This window comes from Macrobrachium rosenbergii, chromosome 55 (genome assembly GCF_040412425.1).
Source record: "Macrobrachium rosenbergii isolate ZJJX-2024 chromosome 55, ASM4041242v1, whole genome shotgun sequence".
NCBI lineage: Eukaryota > Metazoa > Arthropoda > Malacostraca > Decapoda > Palaemonidae > Macrobrachium > Macrobrachium rosenbergii.
The window spans coordinates 53,121,985-53,144,010 of NC_089795.1; the positions used below are offsets into that span (position 1 = coordinate 53,121,985).

Genomic DNA, 22,026 nt, shown 5'->3' on the forward strand with positions numbered 1-22,026 from the left:
ACTGTATTATGTATGTCTTCTGGATTTATGGTAGGTCAGGTTATGGTTAGATAGGGTGAACCAGAAAATTAATGTCCATAGGACTTAAGAAGTAGCTCTTCGTTGACTATACAGTATATTGTTTGTGGTAAAACCATTTGTAAATAAAATTAGGTTAAGTAGCGGTTGTATGATTGACTTCCCCTCAAGACAGTTTAACATATCAATACTCTTTCATGATTCCCCCTACAGAAGCAGTACTGTTTCTAAGAGAAGTAGAAATGACGACAAGAGCCCACAGAGACTTTAAAGGAAACTGCATGGTTGATAATGCGGTCCTGAGCATAAGCCCCCCATTTTTTCACCGCTGTCTTGATCTTGTGTTTCAAAAAGAGTAAGAAGGTACTGGGTACTGAATTATTTCACAGAGACACCTCCCAGCCAAAACCTGTCTTGAAAGGTAAGCCCAAGAATAGAGGACACCTCAAGACAAGGTTCTGTCCCTGGTTTAGCAGAAAGATCTGAAATGGGCTTTTAGGATAACTGATCCCTGGACAATACCCTGCCCCCAAGATGAGATATTCTTGGCAGTTGCCCTCATTGGACAACTGTTTCAGTGCAAATTATGAGATTTTCCCATTTTTTCTGTTAAGAATAATTTGTATATTTCTTTTGTTATCAAGCTTACAGGGAAAATGTGCAACTTTGAAAAGTTTATAAAAAATTCTTGTAATGCTCTATCAAATATAGGTTTTCTCATAAGAAAACCTATATTTACATAATATTTATGTTTGTTCCTCTTTGGAGGAGTGGTAGAGCTTTCGACTGGCACGCTGTTGGCCCAGCGTTCGACTCTCCGAGCCGCCAAAGAGGAATTAGAGGAATTTATTTCTGGTGATAGAAATTCATTTCTCGTCATAATGGTTCGATTCACAATAAGCTTTGTAGGTCCCGTTGCTAGTAAACAGTAGGTTCTTAGCCACGTAAAAATAAGTCTAATCCTTCGGGCCAGCCCTAGGAGAGCTGTTAACAGGAGAGCTGTTAACCAGCTCAGTGGTCTGGTTAAACTAAGATATACTTACTAAGTTGTTAAATTAAGTTTGGTACAATTGGTTATATGTCAATATGATTTTATTAGAAATTTTACATAATATGTATGTTCAAGAGATTTACATAGGTTTCTGAGTTGTGTGCTTTTGTGATTATGTTATGTTCTAATTCTGTATAGCGTGGCACATTTCTGTGCTTTAATGTACGAAACCTATTGACATTGATGAAGTATATGCCAGCACTCAACATCAGCATATCCCTTGTGATCTCTTCAGTGTACTTTAGCAAGGAAGATATGCTGTTTTCATTTTGACTTTGCTGCATAAGTACTGAAATAAGCGTTATATTTTTATGTATAGAGAGTTTTATTCAAACTTCATATAAAGCTATTGGCCACTGATACTTGAGGACTTTATTACTCATTCATCTTATGACAAACTGCCTTTCCCCCCATGACAAACTGCCTCCTCCCCCTGCAACAGTTGCCCACGAGAGAATATTGAGAGAAAGAACGGTATCGGAGAATATGTAAATATTAATAGAACTAGTTAGTATTTTATATCATTGTTTTGTTACCTAGTAATAAGATTCATATTCTTATATCACTACACGTAGACTGTTAAAATTGCCAGTTGTGGACTATACATCTCAAAAAGTCAAACAGCGGTTCTTGATGTTATGTACAATGTTTGCAATTCTGACTGTCAAATCTAGATAATGGTTCTACTTATGCAGTGCAGAATATGTCACAGTATCTGATGATAGAGCTCGTGGTGGAAGTGACCTGTTGACTCTATGATAGGGTGTAGTTAATACACTGAATAAAAGATGAATAAATATATAAATTTTATTCATAAACTGAACCGGACAATTTCACTTTAGACTACACCAACGTGTAGTCTGGCAGAGTTTCTGTTTACACTTCTTTGTCTTGGTAACTGCTCCCTTCTCAGCTCTTCCAAGATGAATTGCTCTAAATGAAGTTCTGGCTTCCCCTTTCTCTATGAGATGATAGGAGGGGATGTGAGTTAAGCTACCGTCTGTCTGTCTGTCTCTTGTATCCTTGCTAAATGAATATGCATGGTTGTCCTCGGCTTTCACTGAAACATTTAGTTCTCTCTCTCTTCGAAACCATACGGCAGAAGTTATATAATGATGGCCAACTCTTGGGGAGTCTAGAAGCATCTTAAAAAACACATGTAACTGAGGAAACCGTTACTAACATGGTTTTAAACATAAGGACAAATTCTAAAATCTTACTGACATTTTGATTGGGTTCTCAAACATATGAGGAAACAAAAATTCATTCATTCTCGAGACCAAAAAATAACAGTGCACATAGATAAAGTGTACGACCTAACAATGACAGAAATTAAACCCATGGAAGAAGTCAATATAACTGAAGAAGATTTGAAAAATCAGCTTGAGAAAATGAAATCAAATAAAGCACCAGGGCCAGATGGGATAAAACCAGCTCTGTTCAAACTTAGAGAATACCAACCTTAAAAAAGAATTGGCAGGATGTTTAGACAACATATTGAAAGATAGGAAAACACATAAGAGCTGGTTTAAGTAAAAAACAACACTTACATCCAAGAAAAAACACCCCACAGTCAAAGATCTTACGCCAATAGCATTAACTAACGTGTCATATAATATTTTTAAGGGGATCTTGAAAACCAAAATAGAAAAGTGTATTGGAAATATAGGGAAGACGCATGAACTGCAATCAGGCTTTACTACACAAAGAAGAGGAATTGGTAATTTATATATCTCAGAATACTGCATACAAGAAACTTACAGAAGAAAAGACCCATTATTTGTGGTATCAACAGACTTCCAAAAAGCATTTAATTCAGTTAACAGGAAAAAGCTCATGGAGGTCAAGATGAAATATGGGCTACAGCAGAGGTAATAAAAGCAGTAGCAAAGATATATACAAATGACATAAGTCTGTGCCTCAGCAATGTAGAACAAAAAGAGCTAAATGTAACAAATGGCAAAAGGGAAGGCTGCAATGGCTCAACCATGTTCTTTCTGTTAATAACTTAAGTGATAATTGAAAAATTGGAAAGTGCAAAGAAAGGTTTCAGGAATGAAGAGATAAGGATTGTGGCACTTTTACATGCAGACGATGGATTAATCCTAGGACACACCCTTGAAGAAATAGCAAAAGCAATACAAACTTCTATGGAAATAGCAAGCTAATGTGGCCTAAATATAAATAAAGACAAAAGCAATACATTAATATTCAACGATTGTATAGTATTGACGATGCTGAAGATATGCAGCACATGGAAGGAATGAAAATAGTTAAATCAGACAAGATACCTGGGTGTAACAATCATCATGAAAGTCTGCTTTAGAGGACAAATAAAAAGGGCCCAAATTAAAGCAAAGCAGATGGTAAATATGGCTAATGCAGTCATTAGTAAAAACTGTAGCAGGGTGAAAATAGGAAAACGGTATTGGAAAGGATTAGTGATGCCATTCTTCATGTATGCTATGGAAGTCATAAAACTCGACAGAAAGACGTAAATGAACTACAAAAAGTAGATAAACAAGTATACAGAGCAATTCTGAAAGCACCAAGTTACACAGCAAGTTGTGCTTTAAGATCCTAAATAGGGGTTTTTTCCTGCCACTCAAGGGATATGAAGGATAAACTATTCTATCTGAAACATACACTTGAGAGTAGTGGAAATAGGCTCCTATAAGATAACCGTAGACCAATATGAAAATAAGGAGACCCCTTAGATTATGCAAAAAAAAAGAGTATCTGAAAGAATTAAACATAAATTTAAGTAAAATTTTATCACTTAAAGGTAAGCAGTTAAAGGAGATGATAAATAACTGGGACAAAAAAGCATGGCAGAGAGAAATGACTGACAAGACAACCTTAAAAATATATGGAAAATATAAAGAAAACATAAGAGAAGAAACCTGGCATGATAACACTGAAAAAACAATGCTGATCAATAGGGCTAGACTAGGCACACTAGAATTAAACGATAGGAATAGGTTAAAACTGGAAGATACAAAATGTTTATGCTGTGAAGAAACAACTGAAAACTTAGAACATTTTTTACTCAACTGCCCAGTGTATAGTGGCATTAGAAATAGATATAGATTTGTGCAGCAGCCATAGCAAGAAAATAAAGAGGAATTGATGGCTAATATACTTCTATTTGCAGATCTGTCGAAAGAAGGAATTGAAAATTGGAAATAATTTATAAAAGACGTGGTATTACAGAGACAATAAACTTAAACAAAAACAAAAAAAAAGAGGAATAGAACGAGCAAGGGAGCCGTTTCAAAAGCGAACCCCGCCTACTACTACCACTACTACTACTACTTACTTTACTAACTAGATATTATATCGAGTCGTGAGTGTCAGGTTAGAATGAACGAATATATTTGTTTCCTTTAGTTTTAAGGGGGAATATGGTATTATTCGATTAACTCAGGGCAAATTGGACTTGTTATGCTGTGTTCTTACGTCTCCACAACTTGCTATGCTTAATACGAAAATCATAATGGTAGCCAAGATCTGTCGAAATTTACTCTTACCTAGATATATGCCTATACCATTGTTTCTTTATTTGAACTTTCATTCCAATGGGGTTGGTGCTAAACACGTTGCTTATGACAGTGGTTGTGGTATTAAAGTCAAAATTTATCTGCAAAGCAAGCTCAGTGCAAAGATGTAGGCCATCCAACCTAACCCAACGCAACCTAGGACACCAAGTCCTTACGTAGCTGTGGCTTAAGAACTTTTTCCCCAGAACCCCCTCTTCTAACTTAACCCGGTTCTCTGTAAATTAACCCAAGAAATGCTGGGGGGATGCCACTTAATGACGACGTCAGTATTATGCATTTGCAACTTCAGTAATGGAACCAATATTTTCTTGTTCATTTTTTAACTGGTAGATCTAAGTAATAGCTCCACGGCGACGATTTCCTTCTAACTTGACTTTTTCTACAGTTTTTTGGTTGCTAATTATGGATTTACCTTCAATTTTTGTCACATGAGTGTAATTAACCTGTAATTAACCCCTGAAGTGTATCCTACAAGGGGTTTCCATACGCGATCTTCACAAGACAGAGCACGGCTACGTCTGTTTGGAATGTTTCATATCCCGTCCGGGCCAGTATTAAACACGGTGAAGGGACATTCCTTTTGGCTGACAACAAACAAATGCACCGCCAGTATCAGAAGCCCTAAAAGTGTAGAAAAAACCAGTTTCCAGGGTAAAAACAGGCATGGAGCTAATACTTAGAAGTACCTTTTAACTTATCACCCAATGTTATACATGGTTGTAATTGCCTTGTGTCACAGATTAATAATCAAAAATAAAATATAAGATACTTTTAAAAATTTATATTTAAAAAGAAAATTTTTTGGAAAGAAAACGTTTTTTCAAAAGCCACTTTTTAGTTTTGGAATGCTTCGTGCAGTATTTTCCGAGACAATTTCAAATTTTTTCATGACAGTCTTACTCCTTAGCTATTCAAGAAATGCCTGTAAAAGTATAAAAGGTATACAACAGTTATTTATTGGTTGAATGGGTGTATATGTGTATGTATGTTAACTGTCCTATGCACATTAACTTTAAGACCAATATTACTGTTGTCACTGTCATTGTAATTATCTATCTCGATATCACTACATTAACTTTAAGATTAATATTACTGTTGTCACTGTCATTGTAATTATCTATCTCGATATCACTATTTGATGAAAATGAATAAGCATCATCATCAAAAGCCATTATCTCCAAAATTCACAAAATAAACAAAGATTTATAAAAATTTTCAACCGTTGCTCAGCTTCAGGATACAAAAGCCTCCCTCGTCCCACCCCCTGGGCTGATGGAAGGTTTACAGTTTTGCTATTTCTATACCTTTGATTAAGAGAAATCTGGCATCTTTTATGTTCAGTAATGAGCTGAATGGCTGGTGAGACTGTTGACGTCACTCAAACAGAGCTAAGGGGAGGGACTAAATTTACCGCAATATTTGAAAATAAAGCGTCGATAATATCGACGTTGTCCTTAAGCAGCATATAAAGCATCGATTTTAGCGACGTGCCGCACTTTGTGGGTTAAAATAGGGTTGCAATGTACCCTAGCCACACCTAACTTAACCAAACCCAGGGATCTTTGTTTGGCCGTGAAGTGGGAGGCGTTAGCTTTTGCCCCCTGAACCCCCACCTGACCTAACCAACAGTACTGTAATTTTAATAGCAGTCATGACCTAACATAACCACACCTAACCTAGGGTGCTAGGCCCTTATCAGGATGTGGTGGGGGAGCTGTCCACTAACATAACCTAGTTTACTAGGTCATTCTTGTAAGTAAGGCATTTTAAAGACTTTACAAACCTTATTGTAAAAATAATGATAACTTAGAGAAGTATCATTGTGTTGTTGGAATACATCCTTGTAGTTCACTCTTTTGTATCTTTCCTTACTCAGAAACCCTGGTTACCCACTGTGGTCCCCATAAATGTTGGGCATAAGAGGGGATCAGTAACTCAAAAACTAGGCATAGCCCACTGATTTGGTACCAGAGTGGTCGTCAGGATCATTGAAAACAATAAAATGTGAACTTGTTCCTAGACTTATACAAATACCAACTTTCATTCTTTGCATAGGATTTAGCTTGCAAACATGAGCTGGAACAGCCAGTTAATCTTACTGACAAGGTAGTTAACTATAGACAGGTAGGGGGAAGCCCTGCTCACATGTTGGTTAGTATTCCACTTTTGCTTTCAGCCACTGTCATACTTAGATGCCTTCCTTTGCCTCTCTGTACCAACTTTGTCAGTTTTGCTTACTATTAAAGTTGTTGTTTACCTGGAATTACTTACTTTTTCTCTTTGTTTGTGATTGTTTTGGTTTATCTGGATTTGATATGAAACAAACCCATGACTCTTGTAAGCCTTCCTTCTCACCGCTGAGGAGGTCTTTGGATATACGGCGCTGTCCCGGTAAGGATAGGCCTTGCAAGAAATTCTTCTCTTCTGTTGAAGCAGACCTTTATACTAGGAAGATTTCCCCAGTGTCATCGGAGGGCAATACTCTGCCAGTGACACCTAGGGAGGTTTTCAGCACCTTCCTTCTGCCTGATAAGCCTCCACCCATTGTTTCGGCTCCTTTGGAAGGCATTTCCTCTTTGCTGACTCCCACTGATTGTTCAGTGGGAAGCCTGTGAGGGAGAGAAAATGACCACTCTGGCATCTCCTTGGAGGCCTTGTTGTATCTGAGGAAGAGTCTTCTGCCGGTGGATACTCTTTCTTAGGGCTTAAGGAAGATTCCCATACTTACCTCACTTGTGTTTGAGGTATGGAGGAAGCCAAGAGACTCAAGGAGTTATGGCCATCCTTGGGTCTCTTCGGGGAGCCCGGTAATTCTATGCTGCTTGGCCACCTCTTGTCTAGTAAAGTAGCACTTGTAGCTGCTCCAACATTGACCATGACTAATTTGACAGTCACTAGTCTCTACAGGGTCTTTTACTGCCCCCATATACAGTACATGTAACCCTGCATGTGCCTTCGGTGATATGTCCAGAGTAGCTGGGGTTTGGTATTCCTTTGTTCTCTGTCTTCTGATTTGACCTCAGCTGCCCTGAAGAAGACACTAAAGAAGTGCATTCTCCCTTTCGACTTCTACTGCTAGTAGGTGGAAGAGGGAGAAGGCTCTTTTGTCTCCTGGTGGGAAGTCTCATAAGACTCCCAGCAGTTGGTCCTCATCTGCAGAGAGGACTGATGGGACCCACGCTGTTATGGTTTCTTTTCTCTTAGGACCAGTGTATGATATCAAGAGGTGAAAGCAAGAGCAACAATTCAGTTTAACAGTCTTGGGGAGTAAATCAAACAATCACCGCTTAACTTATGGCTGTACCCACACTACTACAAACCTTCATTCTTTACATTTGGATAAGCTTGCAAATACAAGCTGGAACGGCTGTTAAAAACTTGGTAATAAGGTCTTTAGCACCTTCCTTCCACCCGCCAAACTTCCACCTGCTGTTTCGACTCCCAAGGGAGGTGTTTCCCCTTTGTTGTTTCACACTGATTACTCAATGGGGAGTCAGAGAGAGGGAGAGGACAATCACTCTGGTAATTCATTTGAAGATTTGTTTCACTTTGAGGGAAAGGCTTTGCTGGCAGACTCTCTTTGGGCAGAAGGAAGACCTGGCCACTAACCTGAATTGATGTTGCTTACAAACCCATTTATTTGAAAAAGTCCATAAGTCTGACAGTTGAACACGTTGACTCATACTTCTGTTCAACATGTTAGAGGCATGATCTCCTTCCTTGTTCTACTCAACCAGGAAGAAGGCCCAGGTGTGGTGAACTACCAGTCAGTTCAGAGGTTTACTCATTATTCCCACCAAGGAGGTAAGTCTTCTTCATGTGAAGACTGATGGTTTGTATATTGTGTAGGAACAAATGACAGATTTTTGAAGTAATTTGTATTTTTCCTAACTATACAAACCTGAGGTCTTTACATTTACTGCCCACCGCTTGCCACCCCTCATTCTGATACCGGGGCCAAAAGGCAAAGTGCATGTTTACTGTCCAGGTGGGTGGGACTCCCACCTGGCAGACAGTAGTTAACTATCTAACCACCTTGTTTAAAAGTTAAATGGCTGAAGCAAACTCCTCATATAAAGACTTCGGGCTTGTATAGTTGGGAAAAATACAAATTACTTTAAAAATTTGTCATTTTTTGCTATCATACTAACCTGAAGGTCTTTAAATTTACAACCCACCTCAGCCACCCTCATTCTGGTACATTGGCCAAAAGGCAAAGTGGATTGCAGACCGATGAGTGGGCGGGGCTTCACCCTTACTATCAGTAGCTAATGACCTTGTTTGAAAGTTGAACAGCCATTCCAGCTCGCGTTCGCAAGCTAAGTCCTATGTAAAGACCTTCAGTTTTGTATGTTAGGAAAAATACAAATTACTTTAAAATTTGCTATTTTTCTAACCATACAAACCTTAAGTTCTTTATATTCACGTCCTAGCTCAGCCACCTTTCATTCTGGTACCTGGGCCAAAAGGCAAAGTGGAGTGCAGTACGACAGGTGGGCAGCACTTCCCCCACCTGTCGATAGTTAACGACCGTGTCTGAAAGTTAAACGGCTTTTCCAGCTCATATTCACAAGATAAATCTCATGTAAAGCACTTCAGGTTTGTATTCTAGGAAAAATACAATTTACTTTAAAAATATGTAAGTTTTTAAAGTAATTTGTATTTTTCCTAATATAAACCAGAAGTTCTTTACATTCATGTCCCACCTCAGTCACCTCTCATTCTGGTACCTGGGCCAAAAGGCGAAGTGGAGAGCAGTACGACAGGTGGGCGGGGCTTCCTCCTACCCATCGAGAGTTAATGGCCTTGTCTGAAAGTTAAATGGCCGTTCCAGTTCTCATCCACAAGGTAAATCCTACATAAAGAACTTCAGGTTTGAATATTAGAAAAAATCCAAATTACTTTAAAAGTTTTGCTGTTTTTCTAGACATACAGTACAAGCTATCATGACCCCATCTCTTACCATATCCACATTTGTCCCTGATTACTGAAGAAAAAGTGAGTTTGACAACTTTTTTACCAAGTTTTAATAACTGGACCAGCTTTTGCCAAAGCTGTATCCATATAACAGATGTCAGGTTTGTATATCTAGGATATATTTATGTTATGTACAGTATTTTTAAAATTTGTAAGGTTTCACAGAGGCAAGTCATTATTCACAAGAAGTTTTATAAGTAGTACACTTTGCGTACTGCCCATAAGGCAGTATGTACTGTGCTATGTGTTCTTTGCAGTGTGTTGCTTAGCCATAGCTATGTCATTTTAATGTCTTACTTCTCATTTGTTCCTTGTGCTTTGCCCCACAAGCTGGTTGCCTAGTTTCTTCAAAATTTATTTTATAAAATTTTTTGTCCCCTCCATTCATTCAAAAAGAAGTCCTTTTACCAGCCCTGTAGGAGCACTGAAATTTGGAAATGTTTTAGTTAAATTAAATGATGATATCGTGCAAAGATTTATATTCATTGCCCCAGTTGACTGCAAAAACTTTGTGATATCCTTCTTGCAAAAGAGTGGTAATGTTGACAGAGAAGGGAATTAATTTTTTTTTACTGTTTAGACTGATGAAGGAAGTAATATTAATAAAGTTTTGGGATTGTTTAAGAAGAGTAGGTTTTTTATAATAGTCTCTGATATACTGTACTTAATGCAAGTATTTGTTCACATTCAACTACTTGTTATTCCTAATCTCAATCCTATCTGTTCATTTATTGAGGATATTTTTCAGATTTTTTTAGAGTTACTGCTGAAATGAGGCGACGAGCAGGGGTAGGTGCCATACAAAGGCAAAAAATCCAGCAAGACAAATTTAAAGAGAAGGGGAGTGAAATTCAAGAAAATCAGATAGAACAGGTATCTTATTCTTTCATGTTTATATGCCTATAAAGTAAACATTATTTGAATGAGTCTTACTTACTGTTAAAGTTAGCTTGCAGTATATCATTGTGCTGTTTGGTGTGATTGGCTTTCAAAATATAAAAGAATAATGTTTAGCTGACCTGCAAGAAATGTTTCTGTAATAATTTGTTTCTCACCAGATGGCGTTTGAATGTTTATGCTCTTGTCAGGATTCTTCATACTGTGTCCTTATGTATACAGTGTGAATCGGCAGAAATTATTTTGACGTTCCTACACAAATACAAACCTTAGTTGTTCCCATAAGAATACAAACCTTCGGCCTTTACATTGGGAAAATTCTCCTGCGTAGCTGGAATACGGGTTATGAAAAAATTTGACCTAATATGATCAAAGCATGGTGGAGTAATACATAGTGTCGCCCAATGAGACCAGAGAGTGGGGGGAGTTTCCTCTCACTTGCCCCACAGAATCTCGTGACATACCAGTGTTCTCTTAACAGCCTTCTCGAGTGGATGCGTGCTGCTCATCTCTCATCATGAAGTAATTACATAGCTAATGTATCTACCTCACGCTGCAACTTTTTGGTTGTTCCCACATGATATACAAACTATTGGTCCTTTACATTAGGAATTACTTACGGTGAAGCTGGACATGGCCGTTAAACTCTTGAACAAGGTGGTTAGGCAGTAACTACCATCAGGTAGGCAGGAATACCCGCCTACCTGCCCGGATGTAAACATTCTAGTTTGCTTTCAGCCATCACGCGTTGCATACATGTTTTCGGATCTCTGTGCCTGGCTGTCATTAAGCTCTTTATTTATCCCCGTGGGATCTTTCTGTATTCTTGTGTATATGTATGTTCTGTGTGTTTGATATTTATTAATATACAAACCCTCGATTTGTGATACCCTTGCTTAGGCCGTCATTCTCCAGCGTCTGTGTCTTGGGATTGGCAGCCAGGGGTGTAATATTTCGCTCCCGTTTCATTGACTGGGGTGTAACAAATTCGCTCCCCTTCATTGGGCTCAAGCCCTCCGTGTAGAAGGGCGTGACTACTCCCTTTTCTACTTGTGCTGAGTTTTGCTCTTCGCTACCTGCACTGTGGAGGAGTTGCTGGGAGGGAACTTCGGAGGAGGGCTGCCAGGTGTCCTCGGTAAGTATTGCTTCCACGGCACACTTGGTAGCCTCTCCTTCTTCCTTGTCTCTCTCCCTATAGCTTCTATTGTCTCTCCTTCGGGAGGGGTCTCTCCTTCTAGAGAGATCTCTCTCTTTCACCCTCTTCGCTCACTCGTCAGCTGAAGATCGCGAGGCAGTGGTGTCAGGTAACCTCTTCTCAGGGTCCCCCTCTCGCTTCGTAGGGCAGTTCCCCCGGAGCAAGAGTAGTCTCCCTCTACTAATCATCTTTGCTTTTTTCTTTCAGGTTGACAATGAGCATTACAGGCGCAGCAGTAGTTGGCTGGATATCTCAGTTTTGGACATCTTACCCTGTAGGAGTTCCCAACGCTCATACAGTGAACCCCCCTTATTCGCGGGGGATGCGTCCCACACCCCCCCACGAATAGGTCAAATCTGCGAATGCTTAAAACCCCTCTAAAAACACTTAGAACTGCCCATTTTGATAGCTTAAACCAAGAAAAACCCTGTAAAAATGCTTATACCTGAGTATTTTAATAGTTTTATCACAAAAAGTGCATATATTCATGAAAATTATATGAAAATACAGTAATTAGTGAATATTTCTCAGTGAAAAATACATGAATGGGCGAAGTTTTCCGCAAATGATGGCTAGATATGCTCCACAGAGAAACCCGCGAATGCGTGAGTCCACGAACCATGAGAACGCGAATACGGGGTGTTTACTGTACAGTGATTGCTTTGGGATCAACAACAGTATCTTGTTGGGATGGCATAGGTCCACGTCATTGTCTCGTTCCAACTCTGTGCCTAGTCGATGTGGATTGATCGCTATCATTTGCTGGCTCTCATGTATGCTGTGGCACCGCCTCTGGCGTATCTGTGGTCCCGTCTACTCTTGCTGTGCGTTTTAATTGCTCTTGTTGCTTCAACGACAAGTCACTGGGCAGTTCCTGGTCTCCTGCCAAATCTGCCCTGATTGCTCCTGTCGCTGCTAATGACGTTCCTGTAGCTTCTACCATCCGGACTGTTCTTGTAGCTCCTCTCTCAGCTGTCCTGATTGCACCTGTTGCTACACCTGGCTGTTCCTGTAGCTCCTGCCATCTGAACCACTCCCGTAGCTCCTGCATCGGCTGTCCTGCTCGCACCTGTTGCTACTCCTGTGTTCATGTCCTGGGCTGCTTCTGTTATGTTCCTGCTTATCTGCCCGGGAGATTTCGATGTTTCGTGTCCACCATCCTATAGAAGATGTTGGAGTGGAGATTAAGGAAGACACCCTGTGGGAGGTAGCTGCCATCTTCTTCAACTTCATCTTCGACTTTGTCTTCTGCTGCCTCTTCCCTTCTTCTGAGGTTCAAGGGGGCCCTGGGAAACTGGATTCGCGTACCCCTGGGTTTTGTGTTTCAGGAGCTGCATGTGTGCAGACCTCAGTTTGCGCTCCTGTCACCAGTCCTAGAGGTTCTGTCTCTAAGACAGGTGTTGCTTCGGGCACTCATCCGCAAGTCACTTCAAGTGCTCGAGATTCTGTGGAATATCAAGTATCCCAAACTGTACTGGTGAGTACTCTCCCCGTCCCAGTTCAAGAGCACCACAAGAGAAAGGGTTGAGGCACCCAGATGTCTCTGCTCTCCTTGCCAGCACTACAACCGTTCCCCAAGCGGTTACCAGTGCTCGGTCAGGTTCTCAACCTGGTGTCTTGATCCCGACTGTTCAAATGCCTGAAGAAGCAGGGAAGAGGCTCCTTTTAGGAGTCCTGCAGGACTTCTAAGGGACTGCCTCTCTCCTGGGAGGCATTTTTTCTCTCATTGGCTCTTCCCGCCCTTGGGCTGAAACTGATTCGCATTCTCCTCACGTGGCCTCAAGCCTTGTTGCCAGTCCTTAGAAGTCTGTGTGTAAGATTGGTTCTGTGCCTGGCCATTTTTGATTTCTTAGGCAGCCGAAAGAAGCCGCTCCCGATGATTGTTTTTTCAAGATTTGGGAGTCTCTTAGAGCGCTCAAATTCTATGAATCATGAGCGTCCACCTGGTGAGAGGCACAGGACGAGATAAAGTGTCAAGACACCCAGGTATCTTGACACTACCTGCCAGCTGCTTCGGTTGCTTGGCCGGGACCCATCCTTGTGTCTTGGACGTTAGGCTTGGAGTATGCAGGATAGCAGACACGGAATCCTCCTTTAAACCTTCTTCTCGAGGGACTTAGGCCTCAAAGGAGTTTTAGAGTTCGGGAAGTCAGCACTAGTTCACAGCAGATGAGTTCCACTCTGACCTGCTTCCCAGCTCGGCTTGCTCACCCTGCCCAGTCCAGATCGCATTCGCATGATCAGCTTGGCTCCACTCGGTTCTTCCGAATTGGGTTCCCGACACTGTTCGAGTGAACTTTCTACTCTTCCCAAGAAAGCACTTTGCCACGCCACAGGTGCTCTTCTTCCCTTATGCTGTAGTCATCACCTTTGATCGATTATCACTCACTGTCTGCCTCTCCTGCTGGTCTTCCTGACAGGACAGGTGTGGGTGCTCTTTCTCCTCACTTGTTCTCTTTCCCTCTCAGTCTTTTCAAGAGGTGCGAGACGGACAGAGAGAACTCTGATGAATTTGTTTTTCTTCAGGGTGCGGCGGCTGGAATGTGCTTTCGGGATCGGTCCCTGGATCATCTCGTGATACAACCAGGTAGCCAAGGAAGGTTTTTTGGGTTCTGTCAAGGCTCCCTCCAGGGAGAGAGGTACGGGGAGTTTCACGCTTCAGAAGCATCAAGGGTCTTCCTCTTCAAGTTGTGATCACCCTCATATCTAGGAGAACTTCATGCCAATTCATCAGCACAAGGATCTCCAGGACAGGACCGCAGCTCACCCTATAAATTATCTTCATCATTCGTAGCCCTTGCAGTTCCCGAAGGGACCAAAAGTTTCAATGGGGCTTCTGCTGTCCTTGCTTACGAGAGCATTCTCGACCAGATGAATACCTTTACTTTGGACAAGGAGTTCATTCAGTTCAAGACATCAAGCTCCTCCCCCACCTCGACAGAGTACGATTCTTCTTGCCTTGGAGGGGTCTTGCCGACTGCAGATTGCTCTGACTCTGCTTCATCCGGATGGGGATCTCTATCTGCTTCTCCTTGCCATGAAGGGTATTCTCTTCCACAATGAGAGGTGGTGATTCTGGAGGACACTTATAGGTTTCCTCCAGGTAGTCTCCTGATGGATCCACGATCCTTCACTATTTAAGGCTTTCTCTCCTTAGATGCGACCATTCCTGGAGAGAACACTACCTTCTGGAGAGTGGCCCTGTCCAGGGTGGGTCTTCCTACACCAGGTGGCACCTGTGGGCAATTCTGGTGCTAAGAAGGACTTTGTCCTAATTCAGATCCCCAGTTTCATAAGTCCCCAGTCGGCTCGACCCATAGGAACAGACCTTTACTCGGTTCTGCCCTTCTCTTTCAGAGATTTGCCAGATACCGTGGTAGTCAGGGAATGTTTCAGGGCACTGCCTTGTCCTCTGGACAATGGCCAAGACCCTTGGGTCTTCGTCATCTTAGCTTGACCTTAGGGTCAAGCCAGCCCCCTCAACTCCTAAAGAAGTCCCAGGCTTTGGAAGGAGATTGCAGAAACACACAGCCCTCTTCTTCCCTTCTGGTAAAGTGCTCATAATTGTGTCTCTTTCCACCCTCTTTTCCATACGGAAGGAGGGCAGAAGGAAAGAGGAAGAAGTATCGACTGTACAGAAGTCCTCCTACTGCAGAAGCCTGGATGAAGTGACACGTATCACGTCTCTGGACCTGACAGCGACATTGCTGAGACCTGGTAAAGGATTTCTTCAGGAGAAGCATCTACTTCCCTTGGGTCTCAGCAATTCTTTCATCAAACTTCCTTCCCCGCCTCCTCTCCCATGTTCCTGATTTGGAAAATGCCAGCTCAGCTAAAGCTATCATCTTGGTATCCTGTCATCTTGCAGAAGCTTCCCCAAAGGTCAGCCTTACCTTCATTCTCATTTTGGAGAATGAAGAGGGTCTGCTTCTAGTCCTCCATCCTTCTTTCCCCTTTGAAGGATGGGGGAAAGATTTAGGCTAATGCTTGATTGACAAGGAACCTTCGAATATGCTTGCGTATTGTCCTCGCGCCATGCGTCTACTCACGGATACACCGATCGAAGAATAGGCACATGCCTGTAAGACTTTGTCTTGAAGGTGTGTGACCGAGATGATAAGTACAGTACCTTCTCATCAACGTCCTGAAACTCAAGATAGCCTTTGGCCTTCTGAGGGTTTGCGACACTCAGTGGTTTCGTTGTGCAGAACTCCAGTCAGTTCAAGAGACTCACTCAGATTCCTCCCTCCAACAAGTGAGTCTTCCTAATGGAAAGGACCAATGGTTTGTATATTTTGTGGGAACAAATCACAATTTTTAAAAGTAAATTGTAATTTCCCTAACTATACAAACCTGAGGTCCTTTACATTACATTTTGATGCCTGCCTCATGCCACCCCTCAATCTGAAACCTGGTCCGAAAGGCAAACTGGAGTGTTTACATCTGGGCAGGTGGGTATTCCCGCCTACCTGACAGTAGTTACTGCCTAACCACCTTGTTCAAGAGTTTAACGGCAGTGTCCAGCTTTGCCGTAAGCAATTCCTAATGCAAAGGACCGCGGGTTTGTATAGTTAGGAAAAATACAATTTACTTTTAAAAATTGTGGTATTTAGCAATAGTGCATCCTTTTGTTTTTATGTAGGTAACAGCCCCGCCCACTATTGGGGAAAACAGGAACAACTTGGCCGCCATAATTCAATTTGTTTCTGTCTTCCGTGGTGCAAACAATACGTGTCATTTGCAGCAGGTTTTTTTTTTTTTTGGATTTTCCCGTAGTTCATGTATTCGGTGAAGTGCAATTGTTTTGTTCTGGTTGCGCTCAGGCTGTAGGCACTTTATTTTTGCCAGTTTTGATTAGTTTTCATTGGATTACTTAGAATTATGTCTGATTCTAGTAATTCGAGTATTCGCTGTTGTACTGAGTTAGGCTGCAAGATTAGGCTAACTCTAGCTTGTTATGATCCTCATGCGATCTGTGTGAAGTGTAGGGGGCAAGATTGTAGTGTTGATAAGACCTGTAAGGAGTGCTCAACATGGGAGAATAAACAGTGGAAGGTTCTTAAGTCTCACTTAGATAAGTTAGAGAGAGATATAAAGAGGAAAGCAGCTTCTAGAGCCGAAAAACACTCTCATATTTAAAGACTACACCAGAACCTAGCTTAGAGGCTAGCCCTGTTACTCTCCCTTCTATTCCTATTCCTGCTGTTACTTGTACTTGTCCTCTTACAGAACAGCCTTCTCCTCCCTTGTGTGGCTCCCATACTTCCGATCCTAATGCCATCGCCGTTCTCGAGTCTAGATTTGATAAGAAACATAGTCTAGTAGTTAGTACTGTTGCTGATTTGGGGGCTTCACTTAAAGTGATTATGGAGAAAGTGTTTTCAGAGAAAGTGCAAAGTGATAGTGCGGTGCAAGTAGAGGAGGTGGCTATCTATCCCATCGGTTCTCGTAAACAGAGGTCCTTGTCCCGCTCCCCAAAACCTGGGAGAAGACATACTGAAAGTCCAAGGGAGACTGATGGGGTTTGCCACAGGTAGTTGCCCTTTCAGCTGCACCTGTTGCCCACTTCCAGGTGTCGGCAGACAGCCACTGGAAAGGCTTGTCCAAGGATATCCATCTGTTGTCATCCAGCTCTTCAGACAACTGCGGTGTGGACAGGTAACACCACAAACGTAACCTGGACTCTTCCCGACCCCTTAATCGCCCTTCTGAATACAGTACCTTGGTTGGCGTCCAGAGCCTCTGCCTGTTAAGTGGTTCTGTACAAGCAGATCCCGAGCAGCCCAAAACCATCTTGCAGTTACTCTGTTGAACCTTCTGTTCCTGCCCCTGTCCATTAGCGCCCACCTGTGTCTCCCTGGGACAGTCCGTAGACCTTCTCACCTGAGCGCCCAGCTTATGCTCCTGGGCACCAAAATCTGGCTCCCAAGTGCCCATCGCCCACTCCTAAGCGCCCAGCACCCACTTCTAACCTCCCGGTGCCCTCTTTTAAGTGCCTGGCACCCGCTTCTAAGTGCCCGACACCCCATCTTGAGCGCCCGGCTCCCGTTCCTCAGCACTTGGCACCTGCTCCTGAGGGGCCAGCACCCGCTCCTGAGTGCCCGCTCCCTGGCGCCCATCGCCTTTTTTGTCTTCTTGGAGGTTGCAGTCTGCTACACTTCCACTCATGAGACCTCGAGTACTATCTCCTTCATCTATGGACCTTGACGAACCTGCTGTGGCTCCCATTAAGTGACAGTTAGCCCAGATTATGGACTTACTGAAGAAAGTTCCCTCCACTCCCAAGCCTGCTCAGGATGACCACCTGTCTCCAATTTCCTTAGAAGAAGAGATTGATGAAGAACCTGCTTCTCCTTCAGCATATGCTGCCCTACTGTGGTATTTGAGGGCAAATTTTCCATCCTTTTTCGCCCCGGCTGCCCCGTCCTCACCTGCCTTGACAGGCTAAGTAATTTATATATTAAGCACACCGCAGACCAGGCAAACTTTAAGGTTGGCCAATATAAGAAAAAAACACTTCATGGAAAAAGGAAGATCTGCAAATGCACATGGTGTAAGAAAAAATAATCCTAAACTTTTTCTGTACCTTCCATGGGAAGTTGAAAGTAAATATTTACAACCCTGTGTGTGGCCTCTTTTCCAAGACACTCATAAAAATATGCTAATTTTACAAAGTTATACATGTTTTTTCTATTATGTAAAAATGACATTTTTATTCTAAAATAATGTTTAACACATACTTACCTGTTAGTTACATATAGCTTTAGTCTTGACGTCACGCAAAATTTCAAAGCGCGGCAGCGCCAGTCCGAATATCGGGTGATCGCCTACCTGCCCTCTGTCGGGTACTAGGAACTATTCCAACATGCTTCAGAATAATTTGCCTACCTGTCCCCGTGGGAGGAGGGTGGGCTTTCGTATATGTAACTAACATGGCAAGTATGTGTTAAACATTATTTTAGAATAAAATGTCATTTTAACACATACAACTTACCTGTTAGTTACATATAGCTGATTGACACCTTTAGGAGGTGGGGCAATGACAGCTAAAAGAGTTGTTGGAAACATTAAGGTTATTAATGTAGAAAATTTCTTAGTTCCTCACCTGCTAAGGTAGCTGATTCCACAGTTACTGCCTCAGTAACCTGCTATCCTTAGAGCAACCGCGGGTATAATGACCTGGTCTTGAGATTGCTTAAGCTGGGTATCAGTCACCTAGGACATGGCCGTGACAATACCACAGGTATGCCTGCTCAGGCGCAGCACAAACATCATGAATTACAAAGGGGTCACCCAACACCAAAGAAAAAGCATAACCATAAAAACCAAAACCAACTGTGGGGTAAAACTATCCAACACTTACCCTCACAGACAACCGTAAAAACCTTCACACTCCAAAAAACAAGTAAGTAAAGGTAGGTTAATCCTCCTTTGCCCCTTTACCCATTACCGTGCCAGATACAACAAAGGGCCCTAACGTGCTGCACTCATCAAACACTGTCTGTACTTGAGAGATAATGCAAAGCAAATACAGACTTACATCTCCAGTAGGTTGCTTGCACAATATCTTGAAGGGAGAGGTTCCTTTTATAAGCGAGAGAAGTAGAGATAGCCCTCACTTCGTGAGCCTTCACTTTACACATTTTCAAATCATTCTCTGAAATATTGGAGTGAGCTTCAGAAATCAGATCTCTAATAAAAAGGACATGGCATTCTTGGACATCGGTCTAAGAGGGTTCCTGACCGAACACCATAAAGGAATCTGAAGGACCCCTAATATCTTTAGTCCTTCATAAATAATATTTCAAGGCTCTGACTGGGCAGAGGAACCTCTCCTGCTCCTTACCTACCAATTCCGACAGACTCGGAATCTCAAAAGAGCGAGGCCACGGGTGCGAAGGGGTCTCGTTCTTGGCCATAAAAAACAGTTTGAAAGAACAAATTGCTTTTGAAGCAGAGAATCCTACTCTCTTATCCAAGGCGTGGATCTCACTGATCTCTTAGCTGTAGCTAACAAAACTAAAGAGGTTTTCCTCGTAAGATCTCTTAAAGCAGAATCCATAGGTTCAAATTTCTCAGACATAAGCCACTTCAGGACTACATCAAGATTCCACGAAACAACTTTAGCATCTGACCTCTTAGAGGTACCGAAAGGATTTAATAAGGTCCGTTATATCTTGGTTATTAGAGATATCCAAACCTCTGTGACGAAAAAACAGTAGCCAGCATGCTACGATAACCTTTAATTGTGGATACAGAAAGGTTCTTATTCCTGAGGAACAAAAGAAAATCCGCAATCTGCGTCACCGGGGTTCTGAAGAGGAAATGTCGATCTTTGCACCATGAACGAAACATATTCCACTTGGACTCATAGACCTTGATCGAAGATGGTCTTCTGGCTCTAGCGATGGATTGAGCCGCTTTCTTGAAAATCCTTTGCTTCTGAGTAGACGTTCGATAGTCTGAACGCAGTTAGCCGCAGACTTGACAGGTTTTCGTGAAATCTCCTGAAGTGGGGCTGTCTGAGTAAATCTACTCTGTTTGGAAGGCTCCTCGAAGTCGATCAAGAGATCCATGAGAACTGGGAACCAATCCCTGGAAGGCCAGAAGGGGGCTATCAAAGTCATCCTGGTGTTGGAGTGGTGCTGAAATTTCCTCAACACCGCACCTAACATCTTGAACGGGCGGGAAGGCGTAAGGTCCAGACCCGACCAATTCAGTAGCATTGCGTCCGTCTGGAAGGCTGCTTGGTCCGGGACAGGAGAGCAGAAGATTGGGAGCCTGTTCGATTTGTTCGTCACCGAACAGGTCTACCAGAGGTTGACCCCAAAGTCTCACAGCCGACTTTGCACACTTCTTCTTGCAAAATCCACTCTGTGGACAGAACCTGGTGCTTCCTGCTCAAAGGAGTCCGCTCTCACGTTGAGGGCTCCTGAATGAATCTTGTTAGAGCAGAATCTTGTGCTTCTCTGCCCACAAAGGAGGTCTCTTGCTACCTCGCTGAGGGAGTAAGAATGAGTGCCCCCTGTTTTTATGTAAGACAACGCTGTGGTGCTGTCTGAATGAACCAGAACTGTTTGTCCTGTCAGAATGGTAGGAAGTGTACGAGACTCAGGTGGATTGCTTTCAACTCCTTCTTGTTGATGTGCCATTCTTTTTTTTTCTGTCGCATTCCACAAACCTGAAATTTCTTTTACACCCAACGTCGCTCCCCATCCTACTTCTGACGAGTCTGCAAACAGTTCGTGGTTCGGGTTCGACGGAAATAGAGAGAGACCTTTCTCTAATTTTCTTCGATCTAACCACCACCTTAGATCTTCCTTGATAAGGTCCGAGATTGGAAAGGAGAAGGAGTCTGGAAGCGTTTTCCTGTTCCATTGCTCCCTGAGGTAGAATTGAAGGGCTCATGTGAAGTCTCCCCAGGAGACAAACTTTTCTATTGACGCCAGAGTTCCCAGGAGGCTCATCCAAGCCTTTGCGGAACAGGTATCCATATCCAGAAAGTTCTGGACTTTTACAGACAGTCGAGATTCTTTTGATCTGACGGAAAAGCCAGAAAGGAACTGTTTCCAGTCTCATTCCTAAATAGATCCTGGATTGTGAGGGAGATAGGTGAGACTTCTTCCAATTGATTAGAAGTCCCAGCTTCTGTGTCAAGTCGAGAGTTACTTGCAAATCCTCCAAGCACTGAGGCTGAGACTGGGAACGATGGAGCCAATCGTCGAGATAGAGAGAGAGATCTTTATTCCTCTGAGATGAAGAGCTTTGGCAACAGTGGACATAACTCTTGTGAATACTTGAGGGGCTGTGGACAGGGCAAGCACAGAGTCCTGAACTGATAAGTCTTCTCCTGGAAAACGGCGAAGAAACTTCCTGGGCGCGGGATGGATCGAATGTGAAAGTAAGCGTCCTGCAGATCTATTGAGACCATCCAATCCCCGGACGAGAAGAGAATTGAGGACGGATTGCGTCGTCTCCATCGAAAACTGGTTTTCTCCACGAAAAAGGTTGAGAACTCACGTCCAGGACTGGTCTCCAGCCGCCTGAGGCCTTTGGAACAAGAAAAAGGCGGTTGTAAAAGCCTGGAGAGTTGACTCTTCCACGATCTCTATCGCTCCTTTTAAAGCATGAGTCTACTTCCGCACTCAGAACCGAGCATTTTCTAAGTTGCTGGAATATGCTGTCAAAGCTAAAGGTTCTGTTGCAAGAGGGGGCTCTTGAGGAAGGGGATAGAATATCCTTCCTTTAGCACGGACGTGGTCCACTGGTCGCTCCCGATCTCCTCCCAAATTTGCCAGAACTGCTGAAGTCTGGCTCGACTAGTGCAT

General features: G+C 42.6%; 1 protein-coding gene across 2 annotated transcripts in view; it reads left to right on the forward strand.

Moving 5' to 3' along the window:
* The first annotated feature begins 4,307 nt into the window (after positions 1–4,307).
* lsn (vacuolar-sorting protein SNF8) overlaps positions 4,308–22,026 on the forward strand; it is an 81,950-nt gene continuing 64,231 nt past the window's right edge. The window contains exons 1-2 of one of the 2 annotated variants that reach the window (XM_067098538.1): positions 4,308–4,426; positions 10,355–10,479. In XM_067098538.1, the coding sequence (XP_066954639.1) occupies positions 10,378–10,479 (102 nt within the window). In that variant the 5' untranslated portion in view covers positions 4,308–4,426; positions 10,355–10,377. The remainder of the gene's footprint in view (positions 4,427–10,354; positions 10,480–22,026) is intronic. The other variant, XM_067098539.1, reaches the window with a different exon arrangement.